This window comes from Notolepis coatsorum, assembly GCF_963971535.1.
Source record: "Notolepis coatsorum genome assembly, chromosome: 2".
NCBI lineage: Eukaryota > Metazoa > Chordata > Actinopteri > Aulopiformes > Paralepididae > Notolepis > Notolepis coatsorum.
In genome coordinates, this window is record NC_140166.1 from 181,375,589 (window position 1) to 181,388,791 (window position 13,203).

General features: G+C 45.1%; 1 protein-coding gene across 1 annotated transcript in view; it reads right to left on the bottom strand.

Annotated features, from left to right (window-relative positions):
* The window catches only part of ppat (phosphoribosyl pyrophosphate amidotransferase), a 36,751-nt gene that overhangs the window by 3,541 nt on the left and 20,007 nt on the right, over nt 1-13,203 (bottom strand). The window contains exons 2-7 of the mRNA XM_084308065.1: nt 13,094-13,160; nt 11,615-11,821; nt 9,793-9,905; nt 9,542-9,687; nt 3,556-3,634; nt 83-234 (exon numbers count right to left, since the gene is read on the bottom strand). Of these exons, the coding sequence (XP_084164191.1) occupies nt 83-234; nt 3,556-3,634; nt 9,542-9,687; nt 9,793-9,905; nt 11,615-11,821; nt 13,094-13,160 (764 nt within the window). The remainder of the gene's footprint in view (nt 1-82; nt 235-3,555; nt 3,635-9,541; nt 9,688-9,792; nt 9,906-11,614; nt 11,822-13,093; nt 13,161-13,203) is intronic.

Sequence of the window (13,203 nt, forward strand, 5' to 3'; positions counted from 1 at the left end):
ATCCAACATGATAAATTGTTAATATCTTGTCTTAAGAAATGCATATGGTAATGTAAAGCACCTGCTAATAAAATATTCATACCTTCAAAAATAGAGTCTGGCCTGGCAAAGTAAACATATTCAAAAATGCAGAAGGCAGGGAGGTCTCCTTCAGGACGCGGGACAATGCTCAGGGTCTTCACTCCATGTTTGGAGATCTGGACTATCTCTCCAGGCAGGACCTCCCTGTAATACCTGAGGATCATACCAGAACAACAGAATGAATGAATGAATGAAAACTTTATTTATTGTTAACACTTTGATTACCATCCACTCCAATTTTAACGTTAATATCGCCTAATCTACGTTTTAAATTATGGCTATGTGTCTAATCTGCCGGTCGCTTATCAAAGACTCATTTTCCAGTCAACATTGTCAAAGCAGATTGTATTTTTATCGCTTCATTTCAGTTTGATAGCATTTAGAAAATCACTCGTTTTCGCGGAAAAAACAACACATTCTATGATAATCGTCTTTTACTGGAATATTCAAGAACGTTGTCATTTGTCGGCCTATTTATGAATCGTTTTCAAATAAACGCTAATGATCGATAGTATATGTGTGCGCACGCACGCTCGTGCCACGCGCTGATAATCGCTGCTCTTATTTCCTGATGGCTTTTACAGTCAAAACAGCTATATCACATATAGGGGAAACGCTTATATATCCGTGAAAACGAGTCTGATTATCATAAGACTGATAACATAGATTCCTTACCTGAGGTCAGATGGTATCCAAATGGTTTATTCCAATTTCCGATCGCCATCCGAAAAAATCGCTCATTTGATTGATCCATCGTAGGGCTGGGCGATATGACCAAAAACGTTATCGCGATAAAATTATAAAATTATTTTCATATAACTCGATATCGATAATTATCGTCGATATAATGTCTGTCAAGTTTAATTAACTTATTATGCCCGGCGCCGATACGCGGGCTGACTTGTTTTGCTGCTGTGAATGTCTCGAGAGTCGAGTTGATGTCGTCATCAGTCCACGCACGTTAGCAGTTAGCCAAAGCAAGCGGAGAATCTCATGACAATGTACTAAAAAATGACCCTAAACTACTCTGTTCCGCCCAATTCATTGCAACGACGTCCACCGTATACCCCACACTACTATAACAGTTACCCTCAGAATTCAAAACACACACCAACTCAGCAGGTAACCTGTGAAATAGCGCCGTGCAAGCTAATTAGCCATAGCCAGCCTCGTTTCCGAGCGGAATATTTCATGACAATGTACTAAAAAATGACCCTAAAATACTCTGTTCCGCCCAATTCATTGCAACGACGTCCACCGTATACCCCACACTACTATAACAGTTACCCTCAGAATTCAAAACACACACCAACTCAGCAGGTAACCTGTGAAATAGCGCCGTGCAAGCTAATTAGCCATAGCCAGCCTCGTTTCCGAGCGGAATATTTCATGACAATGTACTAAAAAATGACCCTAAAATACTCTGTTCCGCCCAATTCATTGCAACGACGTCCACCGTATACCCCACACTACTATAACAGTTACCCTCAGAATTCAAAACACACACCAACTCGGCAGGTAACCTGTGAAATAGCGCCGTGCAAGCTAATTAGCCATAGCCAGCCTCGTTTCCGAGCGGAGTATTTCATGACAATGTACTAAAAAATGACCCTAAAATACTCTGTTCCGCCCAATTCATTGCAACGACGTCCACCGTATACCCCACACTACTATAACAGTTACCCTCAGAATTCAAAACACACACCAACTCGGCAGGTAAACTGTAAAATAGCGCCGTGCAAGCTAATTAGCCATAGCCAGCCTTGTTTACGGAGTCCTACCTCCGCGCCTCCTTCCGGGTCTCCTTCCGCTATCGGCCATCTCCTTCACTGATTGGTTGTTAGTGCGTGTGCTCATATCCAAGCTTGGAAAATCGATATATCGAAACTTTGCGACCACGTTTCATGTTTATTTCGAGGAAATAATTTATCGCGATAGTTATCGTTATCGTTTTATCGCCCAGCCCTAATCCATCGTGTATACAGTAAAACACATTCGCCGCGGCACCAAGGCTCCAGAATGAACTCTGGTAGACCCCGGTTACATCAGTGAGAAGTAAAATGTGGAGTCAGAAATCCGTTCTCCCATTCACTTTCATTGAGTCCAATCCAAAAGGGTGATTTACCATCTGGGAGACGATAGCGGGCGCTTTTTTCACATCTGAGCGCCGGCGGTGCCTGGATCTCCAACGGTAGGCTCGCTTGATGCAATATGATTTCAGAACGCTAATAATATAAAAAAAAAAAAAAAAACGAGAATACTCGTGACGTGGCATTCAACGGTCGGGGGGTAAACCCGAGAAAAGCTGTGAGTGGCATTCAAAGTGTTAAGGGGATGTCTTGTTTACATCAGGGTCCCCCATTTTCAATTCATAGTGACATTTATGACATACACAACATACATGACCTACAGGTATTTCGTACCGTTACATTTGTGACATATATGATATTCAAATATACAGTACTGTTACCCATAGATCCTGACAGAGTATATACATATGATGGGGAGGGGACTGTACATTAGGAGGGGGTGGGTGGGTGGGAGAGAAATATACATACGGTGGGGAGAGAATATATACATACGGTGGGGAGGAGACTGTACATTTGGAGTGGGTGGGTGGGAGAGAAATATACATACGGTGGGGAGAGAATATATACATACGGTGGGGAGGAGACTGTACATTTGGAGTGGGTGGGTGGGAGAGAAATATACATACGGCGGGGAGAGAATATATACATGCGGTGGGGAGGAGACTGTCTATTAGGAGGGGGTGGGGGTATCCTCAGTGCAGTATCCTCATTACATTTACAGTCATAATAACCCCCGTGACCAAAGGCTGACCACAACTCAGGACATTAAAGACTTAGTCGACTAGCAGTCATAGGACTTTGACCACTAATCCATTAGTTGCTTTCATCTACAGATCTGTAAAATTGAGTTTCCCCACATGCAGACACGCAGAAGGACCTGTTTAAATCTGGTGCCTACCAAGAGACGTGCTTATCATTTTTCAGTAAATAACTAATTTAGCATACTTATTTTTATTTATTTTTTGACAATGGTTGGATACTGTTCATATTTGAATCGATGCCGGTACCAGTACCAGTTCCTGGAATTCGGTATCGGTACCCAACAGTACCTTTTTTTCAATACTTAACTCTCTCTGTAATAACAAAGATTATTTCAGTAAACAACAAGTCTTAAGAACCTTTTGTTATTTATTGTTGTAACACGACGCATAAACTAAATGCGTTTTTAAATGGTAAGATTTCAACATTATCTGGCCTTTCCAAAGACCCAAGAGATGAGACAGATATATATATATGTGGAAAAGTCTCCCTCTTATCTGTCTAACACTCTTATACTAAACATGTAAAACGATCTAGCGTGAATCGGTACTCTGTAGTACCGGTGTCATTCAGTCTGTACCCTTATAAAGTACCGGTACCCGACCCCAACTGAGACCAAACTTACTTGGCACCGATGGACTGGAAACTACAGGATTCCGACGACACGACCCATCCCTGTGTCTGCTGCTCCACCTCTCCAGCCACTGGGAGGACAGAGGAGGTATAGTTATATGCCGTATTTGCTATCGCGTTCCGCTCTGAGCCTTATGAGATATACTATCTCCTATGATACCTAATGCATCTCCCACGAACAAAAAATACATGCACCACACCTGTATGGGGCTCCGCCCCCATGGTGGCACCGCCCATATAGCAGTGACTCTGGTCACCACTAGGGATGGGTACCTTTCACATTTGAACCGATACCGGTACCGGTACCTGTGAATCGATACCGGTACCCAACGGTACCTTTTTTCGGTACTTAAAAAAAAAATTATGAATCTTTTTTTTTTTACTTTTTTCTTTTCATGTCAACGTTCACACGCACAATATATGCTTACCTAGGATTTGACTTGATTCAACAACAAAGCAGTCGGAGCAATGACAAGCCGAAAACTGTCGAAATTTTATTTACCTACCTCAGTCGTAAAAAAAAATCCAAACTTCAAATAACTACAATTTCGACAGTTTTCGGCTTGTCATTGCTCCGACTGCTTTGTTGTTGAATCAAGTCAAATCCTAGGTAAGCATATATTGTGCGTGTGAACGTTGACATGAAAAGAAAAAAGTAAAAAAAAAAAAAAAAAAGTAAAAAAAAATGTAATAAAAAATATTTTTTTTAATTATTTTTTTGGTTTCTCACTTGATTCGATACTCGGTAGTACCGACGTGTTTCGGTTCGGTACCTCAAAAGTACCGAATTCGGTACCCATCCCTAGTCACCACACATCCTTCCTCTATTTTCGTCCCAGCGTACTTGGATGCGTGCACCATACAATAACTAGTAGGATGAAAAGATCAGAGTCGGGGTGCTCCAGTAGCACACCATGTTACCGCGCTGCGTCGCGGGACTCCGTGCTGCGTCACGGATCTGGTCGACTCCGAGTTCGATTCCCGGACTCGCCGTCATTTGCCGAATGTCTCCCCCTGCTCTCTCTCCCGTTTCACCCTACAACTGTCGGTCATGCTTGACCAGAAAAGCGATAAACGCTAAAAAATAAAGTAAAAAAAAAAAAAAAAAAGATCAGTCATAATGTTGGAAGCTTACCGGAGGTTGCTGGCCCCTGGCATCTTCGACGCATGTTTTCGGCGACACGACGGGCCTGTGTTGATGTTCCTCGTTTGATGACAGCACATCGAGGTTCAGCTGTACAAGACTGGCTGTCGGGCCAGCTTGTACTCAGGTAGGCCCTGTGTCTTCAGGCATGGGTATTAGTGTTAGTAATGCTGGTTTGTTTTGTTAACACAACCATGTTGTGTGTTGGCGCCGGGGGCAGGATGGTTTGGTGAACGTTCTCTGCAGGGAACAGTTTCCAAGCTGTCTTGGGCGTGCTGCTAAAACATCTAATGCTATGCTACATGCTATCGCTAATGCCGCATGCTATTACTACTGCTAATTGCTATGCTGTTTTAATGTCTCCGCCGTGAGATGTTGTCACTCTCCCTCCTCTTGCCCGGTTCATCAATGAAGGTCAGTCGGTAGCTGTTGTGTTTTTTTTTGCTGAGTTCTATTTACCTTTTTCGGGTAAATGGGTTGACAACAGGGTAGGCCGTGGCTAGGTTGCCTAGCCAGGTATTTTACCTTGTGTTCCGGCGGGGTTTGTTGAACGGTGTTCCCATCTGGGTTGGCGTCGGGTAGTGGGGCTATGGGTCCAGCCGACATGGTAAACATGTTGCGTGTCTGTGCACAGGCAATTGTTGTCTTGGGTCCCACATCGCCTGGCGCTAGGCTGCAGTAGTATAAGGGCAGGGCCGCCTGGGAGAAATGTGAGGCCCTGTGCGTTTTTAGACGCGAGGCCCCCCACCTCCTGGGGCGGCCCTGTGTAGGGGGCTATTGTTTCGTTTTGTCACTCTGCTATGAGAAGGTCTGTCTTGCTACAGTTTTCTCTCTTCTCAACCATTCATACTGATGGTCAATCGGTATACTGGGGGAGTAGTGCGGGGGGGGTGGCTTTGTTTACCTTTTTTGGTAAATGGGCTAAACTAGGGCTGGTGTCCTGTTGTGAATATTTTGAATGAAGGCGGGACTGGTCCGTCTCCCCTTAACTTTGTGTATATGGGTTTGCTCATTCTACAGTATTTTGTGGTTTAGCTCTTTTATTCATTTAACCCTTTCATGGTGCACACCACAGTGGAGGGTGCTGTTTGCAATCACCACTGTGGCTCCGTGTTAACATCAGTCCTTTGTTTTTGATATATTGAAACAATGCCCCGCCCGGCTCGCCAGGGATTCTTCCCCATACATCTGTTAGGTCAGTTGTTGGGACGGGTACGTTGAGGGGCGCAGGTTCTTGATCCTGATGGTGTTACCATCTGGGATGCGCATGCTCCCTCCACTGTCGCGCTTACGCGGGCAGATGACGTATGTTCCAAGTGTGGTGTAAGGCGGGGGGCCGGGACTCAGTCTCCTGCCCCCTGGATGCTGTCCTTAGTTACCTCCAGTCTCTCCTTGATAGACTGTCGGCTTCGACGGTGAGGGTATATGCAGCAGCTATATCCTCCTATCATGAGGGGTTTGAGGGGATGTCTTGTTCAGCCACCCTCTTGTGAGGCGTTTCCTGCTTGGCGCTCCGCTTACGCGGGCAGATGACGTATGTTCCAAGTGTGGTGTAAGGCGGGGGGCCGGGACTCAGTCTCCTGCCTCCTGGATGCTGTCCTTAGTTACCTCCAGTCTCTCCTTGATAGACTGTCGGCTTCGACGGTGAGGGTATATGCAGCAGCTATATCCTCCTATCATGAGGGGTTTGAGGGGATGTCTTGTTCAGCCACCCTCTTGTGAAGCGTTTCCTGCTTGGCGCTCGACGCGTTAAGCCGGTGCAACGCTCCTTGGCTCCGACTTGGGATCTTCAATTGGTCCTCGGTCGGTTGTCCTTGGCCCCGTTTGAGCCGCTCGAGCAGGCGCCGTTGGGACAGCTGTCCTTCAAGACCGCGTTCCTTCTGGCTGTCACTTCCGCTAAACGCGTAGGTGAGCTCTGTGCTCTCTCGGTACGTCCAGAGTGCCTGTCTTTTCGGACCGATTGCGGTGTCACTCTGCGACCTAATCCTGCTTTCGTGCCTAAGAATATCCGGAGTTCCTTCCGCTCCCGGGATATTGTGGTTCAGGCGTTTCGTCCTCCTCCTCACACTAGTGAGTTAGATGCGGGCCTTCACCTGTCATGTCCAGTCCGTGCTTGGGGATTTACCTCAGCCGTACTCAGGATTTCAGGGTTACCGACCAGCTTTTTGTCTGTTACGGTGGGGCTCGTGCTGGTAAGGCACTGTCGGAGCAGCGCCTGTCCCATTGGTTGTGCGAGGGTGTTACCCTCTGCTACACGTTGGCTGGGCAGGATCCCCCTGGGGGCGTCAGGGCGCACTCCACTCGTGGGGTGGCTGCCTCTGCCGCTCTCCTGGGTGGGGCCTCGGTGGAGGCCATCTGTGCTGCAGCTTCATGGTCCTCCCCGGGCTCCTTTGTAAGGTTTTTCCTCATGGACATGACCGGGGGTTCTGTCTCCCAGGCGGTTCTGGGGTCTGTGGCCTTTCCTGCTTCCCGTCCTTTGGTCGGGTAGCAGGAGTGTATGGGTATGGGCCACAGTGTGTTGAGTCACACGTGGTTCCGCCTGTACGGTGTGTTCAAGGGGTTCTAGTTTCCCTCTTGTTCGCATTCAGGTGGAGTTGACTGCGCCCCCCCTTCATTAGGGAGGATGGGGTGACAGGGCTCCCCGCACCCCTTGATGTGGGCTTACGGGTCCTCAGGGGGTACATTTGTCGGGCTTCGCGTCCGCTCTTCCCCATATCTCATAAGGCTCAGAGCGGAACGCGATAGCAAATACGGCATATAACGGTAGGTTATGTAGATAACGTAGTTATATTAGTATTGGCTGAGCGTTCCGCTCTGCGCGGCCCTGAGTTCCCTCTTGAGGAATCTTTTCCTGGGACGGGTTTTTTGGCGAGGAAGGATGTCTGTCCGTGGTCCTGTCAACTGATTAACAGACTGTTAACAGATTAACAGTCAACGCGGTTTCATTGCTGGGTTAAGTACTTCTATTCTATTCACATAATACGCTTACTTCATATATCTACTCCATTCACATATATGCCTACCACTTGTATCTATTGCTATGTCCGCCTACTACAATCTCATGAGCTGTCTAACGCCTGTCCCGTCTCCCTGTCTTCCTATGACTTGCTGTCCTGGAGTGTTGACCGGAGTGTTGGACGTCCCGTGACGAAGGCCGGGAGATTGCGACCCCCTCTGCGTGCCCCCCTGTCTTCGGAGGTCTCGTAGTGGTGACCGGAGTGCCGGATGTCCCGCGATGATGTCGGGGAGTTCGCGACCCTCTCTGCGCCACCCCCCTTCCCCCTGTCTCCGGCTGTCCCTGAGCAACGACCGGAGTGTTGAATGTCCCGTGACTAAGACGGGGAGGACGTGACCCTCTTGCGCCGCCCCTGTGCCTCAAATAGATCCGCTATCAACTCTATCTTTAATCTTTCAAAATGTTCAGTTGCTATCGCTATTAGCTCTATCTTTAATTTTTCAAAATGTACAGTTGCTATTGCATGCACTCATCTGTGTTTCACCACACACATGAGTGCATGCTTACCAACTGTCCGTCTGCAACACTACTATCACCGACATCTAAGAAGGGAGATCCCCCCTTGAACGGCCCTTCTAAGGTTTCTCTCCTCCACATTGCCTGTGGAGCTTTTTTTCCCTATTGTTAGGTTTTAGTGAGTTTTTCCTTACCTTCGCGTGGGGTATGTCTGGGAGTGCTTGCATTCTTTCATTTATTTGCATTCATCTAAAAAATGTTTGGACCCTATGGTGTTCTTGTTCTGTTCTTGACTTATTGTTATGTTGTCTTCTTGACTTGTTTAAAGAAGACCTGTACGGCCCATGGGGACATTAACGTGTGTTGTCGGGCCCTATAAATAAATTTGATTTGAAATTTGATTTATGTGTGGTGACCAGAGTCACTGCTATATGGGCGGTGCCACCATGGGGGCGGAGCCCCATACAGGTGTGGTGCATGTATTTTTTGTTCGTGGGAGATACATTAGGTATCATAGGAGATAGTATATCTCATAAGGCTCAGAGCGGAACGCTCAGCCAATACTAATATAACTAGGTTATCTACATAACCTACCGTTAATGACCCACATACTTCCACCTCCGACCTCTGACAAAATACTCAAATGAGGAGCAATACGGCACATTTAAAAAAGAGCTCCACATACTGCAGTATCCACATTACATTTACATTGAGTCATTTAGCTGAACGCTTTTATCCAAAGCCACAAGTTCTGTACAATAGGTCAGCAGGAAGGGTACAACTCTTTCAGCTGAGTAACAATGTGCATCAAACAGTGTTGAAACTTGGGTGCTGCAGTGTTGAGTGCATAATAGTAGACATATTAGTATAGTAGGTAGTAATATAGGCAAGGAAGACTATTTAGTGGAAAAGTGCATGGTAGTAGAAGACAGTACGAACGTTATTTTTATTTCTCAGATATTGAGACATTTCTTTATTTCTTTTAAAAAAATTGGTCGGGTTTCGGCTGTCCCAACTGTGGCGGGAACCCGGGGGGGCCGTACCAGCACTTCATAAAAGACTGCTTGTGCGTTCATCTACTCTTTTTATTGCCGTTGTGAAATACTACCTTGTTTACAGTGCTTGACCTGTGACATACACTGCACAATGTCCTCAAACACCCGGGGACCAGAGCGTGGTGGCGATGGCCCTTTAACATACATAGATAAATGAGGCCTTCTGTGAAACGAAACTTGGGGGCATTCTAGGACAAACAAACGGTGCAGAGAGAGACGGGTAGCAAATCATAAACAGCCTTGACGTTTATCTCGTTCAGAGAGGTGGGGAGCTTGTGGAGTAACAGTCACGAGGTCAAACGAGCACCTGAAGTATGGAGTTTGGAAATAGGTACGAGGCGTCCGAGGCAGAGGGGGCGGTTCCCGTAGGGGTCGCGTATGGCGTAGATGACGTCCTGGTACATCACCAGCAGAGAGTAGGACGTAGGGGTCTCGCTCATCAGGTTCTTGATCCTGCACAACACAATGTCATAGAAACGTTTAATCTACAGGAAGTGATTTACCGGGGATTGAGGAGGAATACTAAATAAAATAAATAAACACTATAAAACATCCGACCTGGCGACCCAGTCTGGGGCGTCCAGTTCCTCCATGGGCGGAGTCAGTGCCAACAGCTGGGTGATGAGCTCACTGTCTGAGCTGGTGGACAGACCTACACCATGGCGCATCACCTGCAGGGCACACAGAGTTAACACACTTCACATACAGAGGGATAAGCATGACCAGTGTGTATGCTTTGTATTTCATGCAGGGGGGAAAGTCAATTGTCTTGCAAAAAGCATCACATGATGATGGCCACTGCTACAAAGGGAATTGGCCATATTCACACGGTGGCCATTTTGCTTCACCCTGTTGAGGGAAAGGAACCCAACCCGAGCATGACGCAGGAGAAAAATGGTTGCCATGTGAATATGGTCCATGGCCTGCTCACCCATCAGAAGGACCTAGATGGCCACTTATGACAGGAACAAAGAGGAAAAGGAACCAAACCAGAGCATGGCATGAGAGCTAAATGGCTGCCGTGTGAATACTGTATGGTCAATAGACCATGTGCATAAAGATAGTGGCCTCCTCGTTTTTTCTTCATATCCATCAAAGTGCAATACAAATGTCTGCATTCTCCATCGCAGGGTTGAACAGAAGGAAAGAGTATACTGGTATACACACTGCACCAAGGCCAGAGTGCTGATCTGGGGTCAATGATGAGGAGCACTTGTATTCATTACCCAATACAAACTAACAGACTGGAGCAGACTCTGGATCAGTACACAGACTTTTGAGAGGCTCTGTGAATATGGACCCAGGGGGGAAAAGAATGACGGGAATCCATGAGGTATGGAACTAGTCACATGACCATGTTAACCCCTTAAGCCCAATCGGCCCAATAAAACAGTCCGTATTAATTTATGTTGCGTTTCTTTTTCAAATGTAGCCAAGAGTCAAGACCCTAACCCTATCAAAACAGCAGTCAAAGTGTATATTTTCAGCACTACGTTTGTTTACCAATGATTTTAATTGTTATTAGCTAAATATGAGTTTATAGAAATCTGCATGCATTGCATCGGAAACCGGATGATTTAGACACAAGGAAATGACGCAGTCATGAAATTGTTGTAGTCCTAAGAAAGAGGAGACCCAGGGCTTTCAATGAACATCGACATTTCATAAAACTACACTACCCAGCTCACACCAGCCGCTGTCAAAGCTCAGCCGTTATTTTCATGATTATATCTCACGGGTCGAACAAACCTGAACGTTATTGCCATAAAATAGTATACAACATATTTTTCTGTGAACGTGTAGGGAAAAAAACTTCACAATCTGGTGAAAAATGGCAGAGCTATGGACATTATACAAAAGTAACTGTACTTACAGTAGATTTCATTCATGGTCTTTGCTGCCCTGTAACGGGCGCCTGGTGGTACTAAATCCAGATTTAACTCTGCCATTGGAAAGAGGAGATTTGGCCCGATCCATATATGTATGACTTGGCCATAATAAGGTAATTTATAGGCCTGATATTCTATATTCATATTTCAAATTGCATGTGTCCGGATGGCAAAATTCAGTACTGTATCTACAAAAACCCCTGGAAATCATCTGCCCATCATTCATTTGCTTAGATTTGTAGTACACTTGATCTCAAGAAGGTGCTGAATGAGCTCAGTGGTAATTCTTCACATCATAATAATAAAACAATCATTTATATTATTCTCCTTTGGTTAATTGCAATTTTCTCAAGCATAGTAACAGACACAATATTTCTGACACAGAAGAATATGCAAATGGTCCTTGTAGAAGTGGAACAATCTTCCATTTACTTGGGTATGTACTTTTAGGCGAATTTTCTGAAAATATAGCTAGGGCTTAAGAGGTTCACCTTCTTGCGCAGGGCAGCGGCGTTGACCAGCTCTCCGTTGTGCGCTACGGCGATCTTGCCGTGGAGGGTGTCCACCACGAAGGGCTGGCAGTTCTGCAGCTCCGAGATGCCGGTGGTGGAGTAGCGCGTGTGACCGATACCGAGGTTACCATAGCGCAGCTTCAGGAGGCCCTCCGGAGTGAAAGCACTGTTCACCAGCCCCATCCCCTGGGGAGGAAGAGACACCACGAGAAGCGTTAGGGGAGACCGGGGTATAAATATAAAATATATATATATATATATATTGGATACACGGGTGCATCTCAATAAATTAGAATATTGAGGAAATTATTGAATATTGGTTGCCTCCATGCCATGCCGCATTGATTCATGCAAAAGGAGTATTGAGTGCATATACTTTTCAGTAGGCCGACATTTCTGTAATATATATTTGTATTGGTCTTATGTAATATTCAAATTTTCTCAGATATAGAATTTGGGGTTTTCATTAGCTGTAGTGTAAGCCATAATCATCAACATTTTAAGAAATAAAAGGCTTGAAATATTTCACTCTGTGTGTAATGAATCTATATAATTTTCAATTTGATAGTCTCTTTTAACTTTTTTAAATTTAATTACTAAAAATGGCCTCGATATTCTAATTTGTTGAGATGCACTATTATATATATATATATATATATATATATATATATATAGGTAGGTAGGCATTGATATAGAAATCCCACCTAGACCGTTGCATTTTACTCATAAATATCGGCTTCTGTTCAACAATTATATCAGCTTCTGTTCAACAAAATTCTAAAGGCAAATTAAATCTCCTTGAGAATCACAGTTAGGTGCTACACCTAATTTATTAAATGTATTTACCCGGGAAAGGTTGACTGAACACACTCAATGATTTACACTCAGTTTCACACCTGGGAGCTGCCCAATATAACCACATCAATAACTGCCTTTCTCACCAACCCCTCCCCCTTCAGGACAAGTATCAACAGAGGCGGGGGGAAGCTTCTATACTAGTTACTTTGCTTTTACAAAATCTAATGGAGGCTAAACTTAAAATATTTTGATTATTCATAGTCATAACCAACCATATCAATATTTAATCACATTGGTGCTAGTCACTTCTAAAAATGTTACCAAGCATACTGGACAGTAGAATTTACCATATTCAACACATGGCCATTTAGGCTCTTATGTCATGCTCAGGTTGGGATTCCTTTCCACCCTGTTCACAAAGGAATCCCAACCTGTGCATGACCAAGATCAAAATGGCCACCGTGTGAATAATTGTCAGTGCTAGAAAGGGAGTCGCAGAAGAAGCTACCAGGAGGATGTTGAATTCAAGTGTGTGTGTGAAGTTGTGGTTCACATTCTGTTTACTCAAAGACAATGAAGACGTAGGCACCGTCTAGACTGTGAGACTGCCACTATGCTCCATTCATATGTTTTTTTACATGTTGTTTACCATATCTTTACCTTGAGGGTTGTGTATGTTGGGGGGCTGGCTCCATTACATGTGACAATTCCAGCACTTTCCTGACCCCTGTGTAAACAAACAATACCATTAGAAGTTCAGATACAATAAG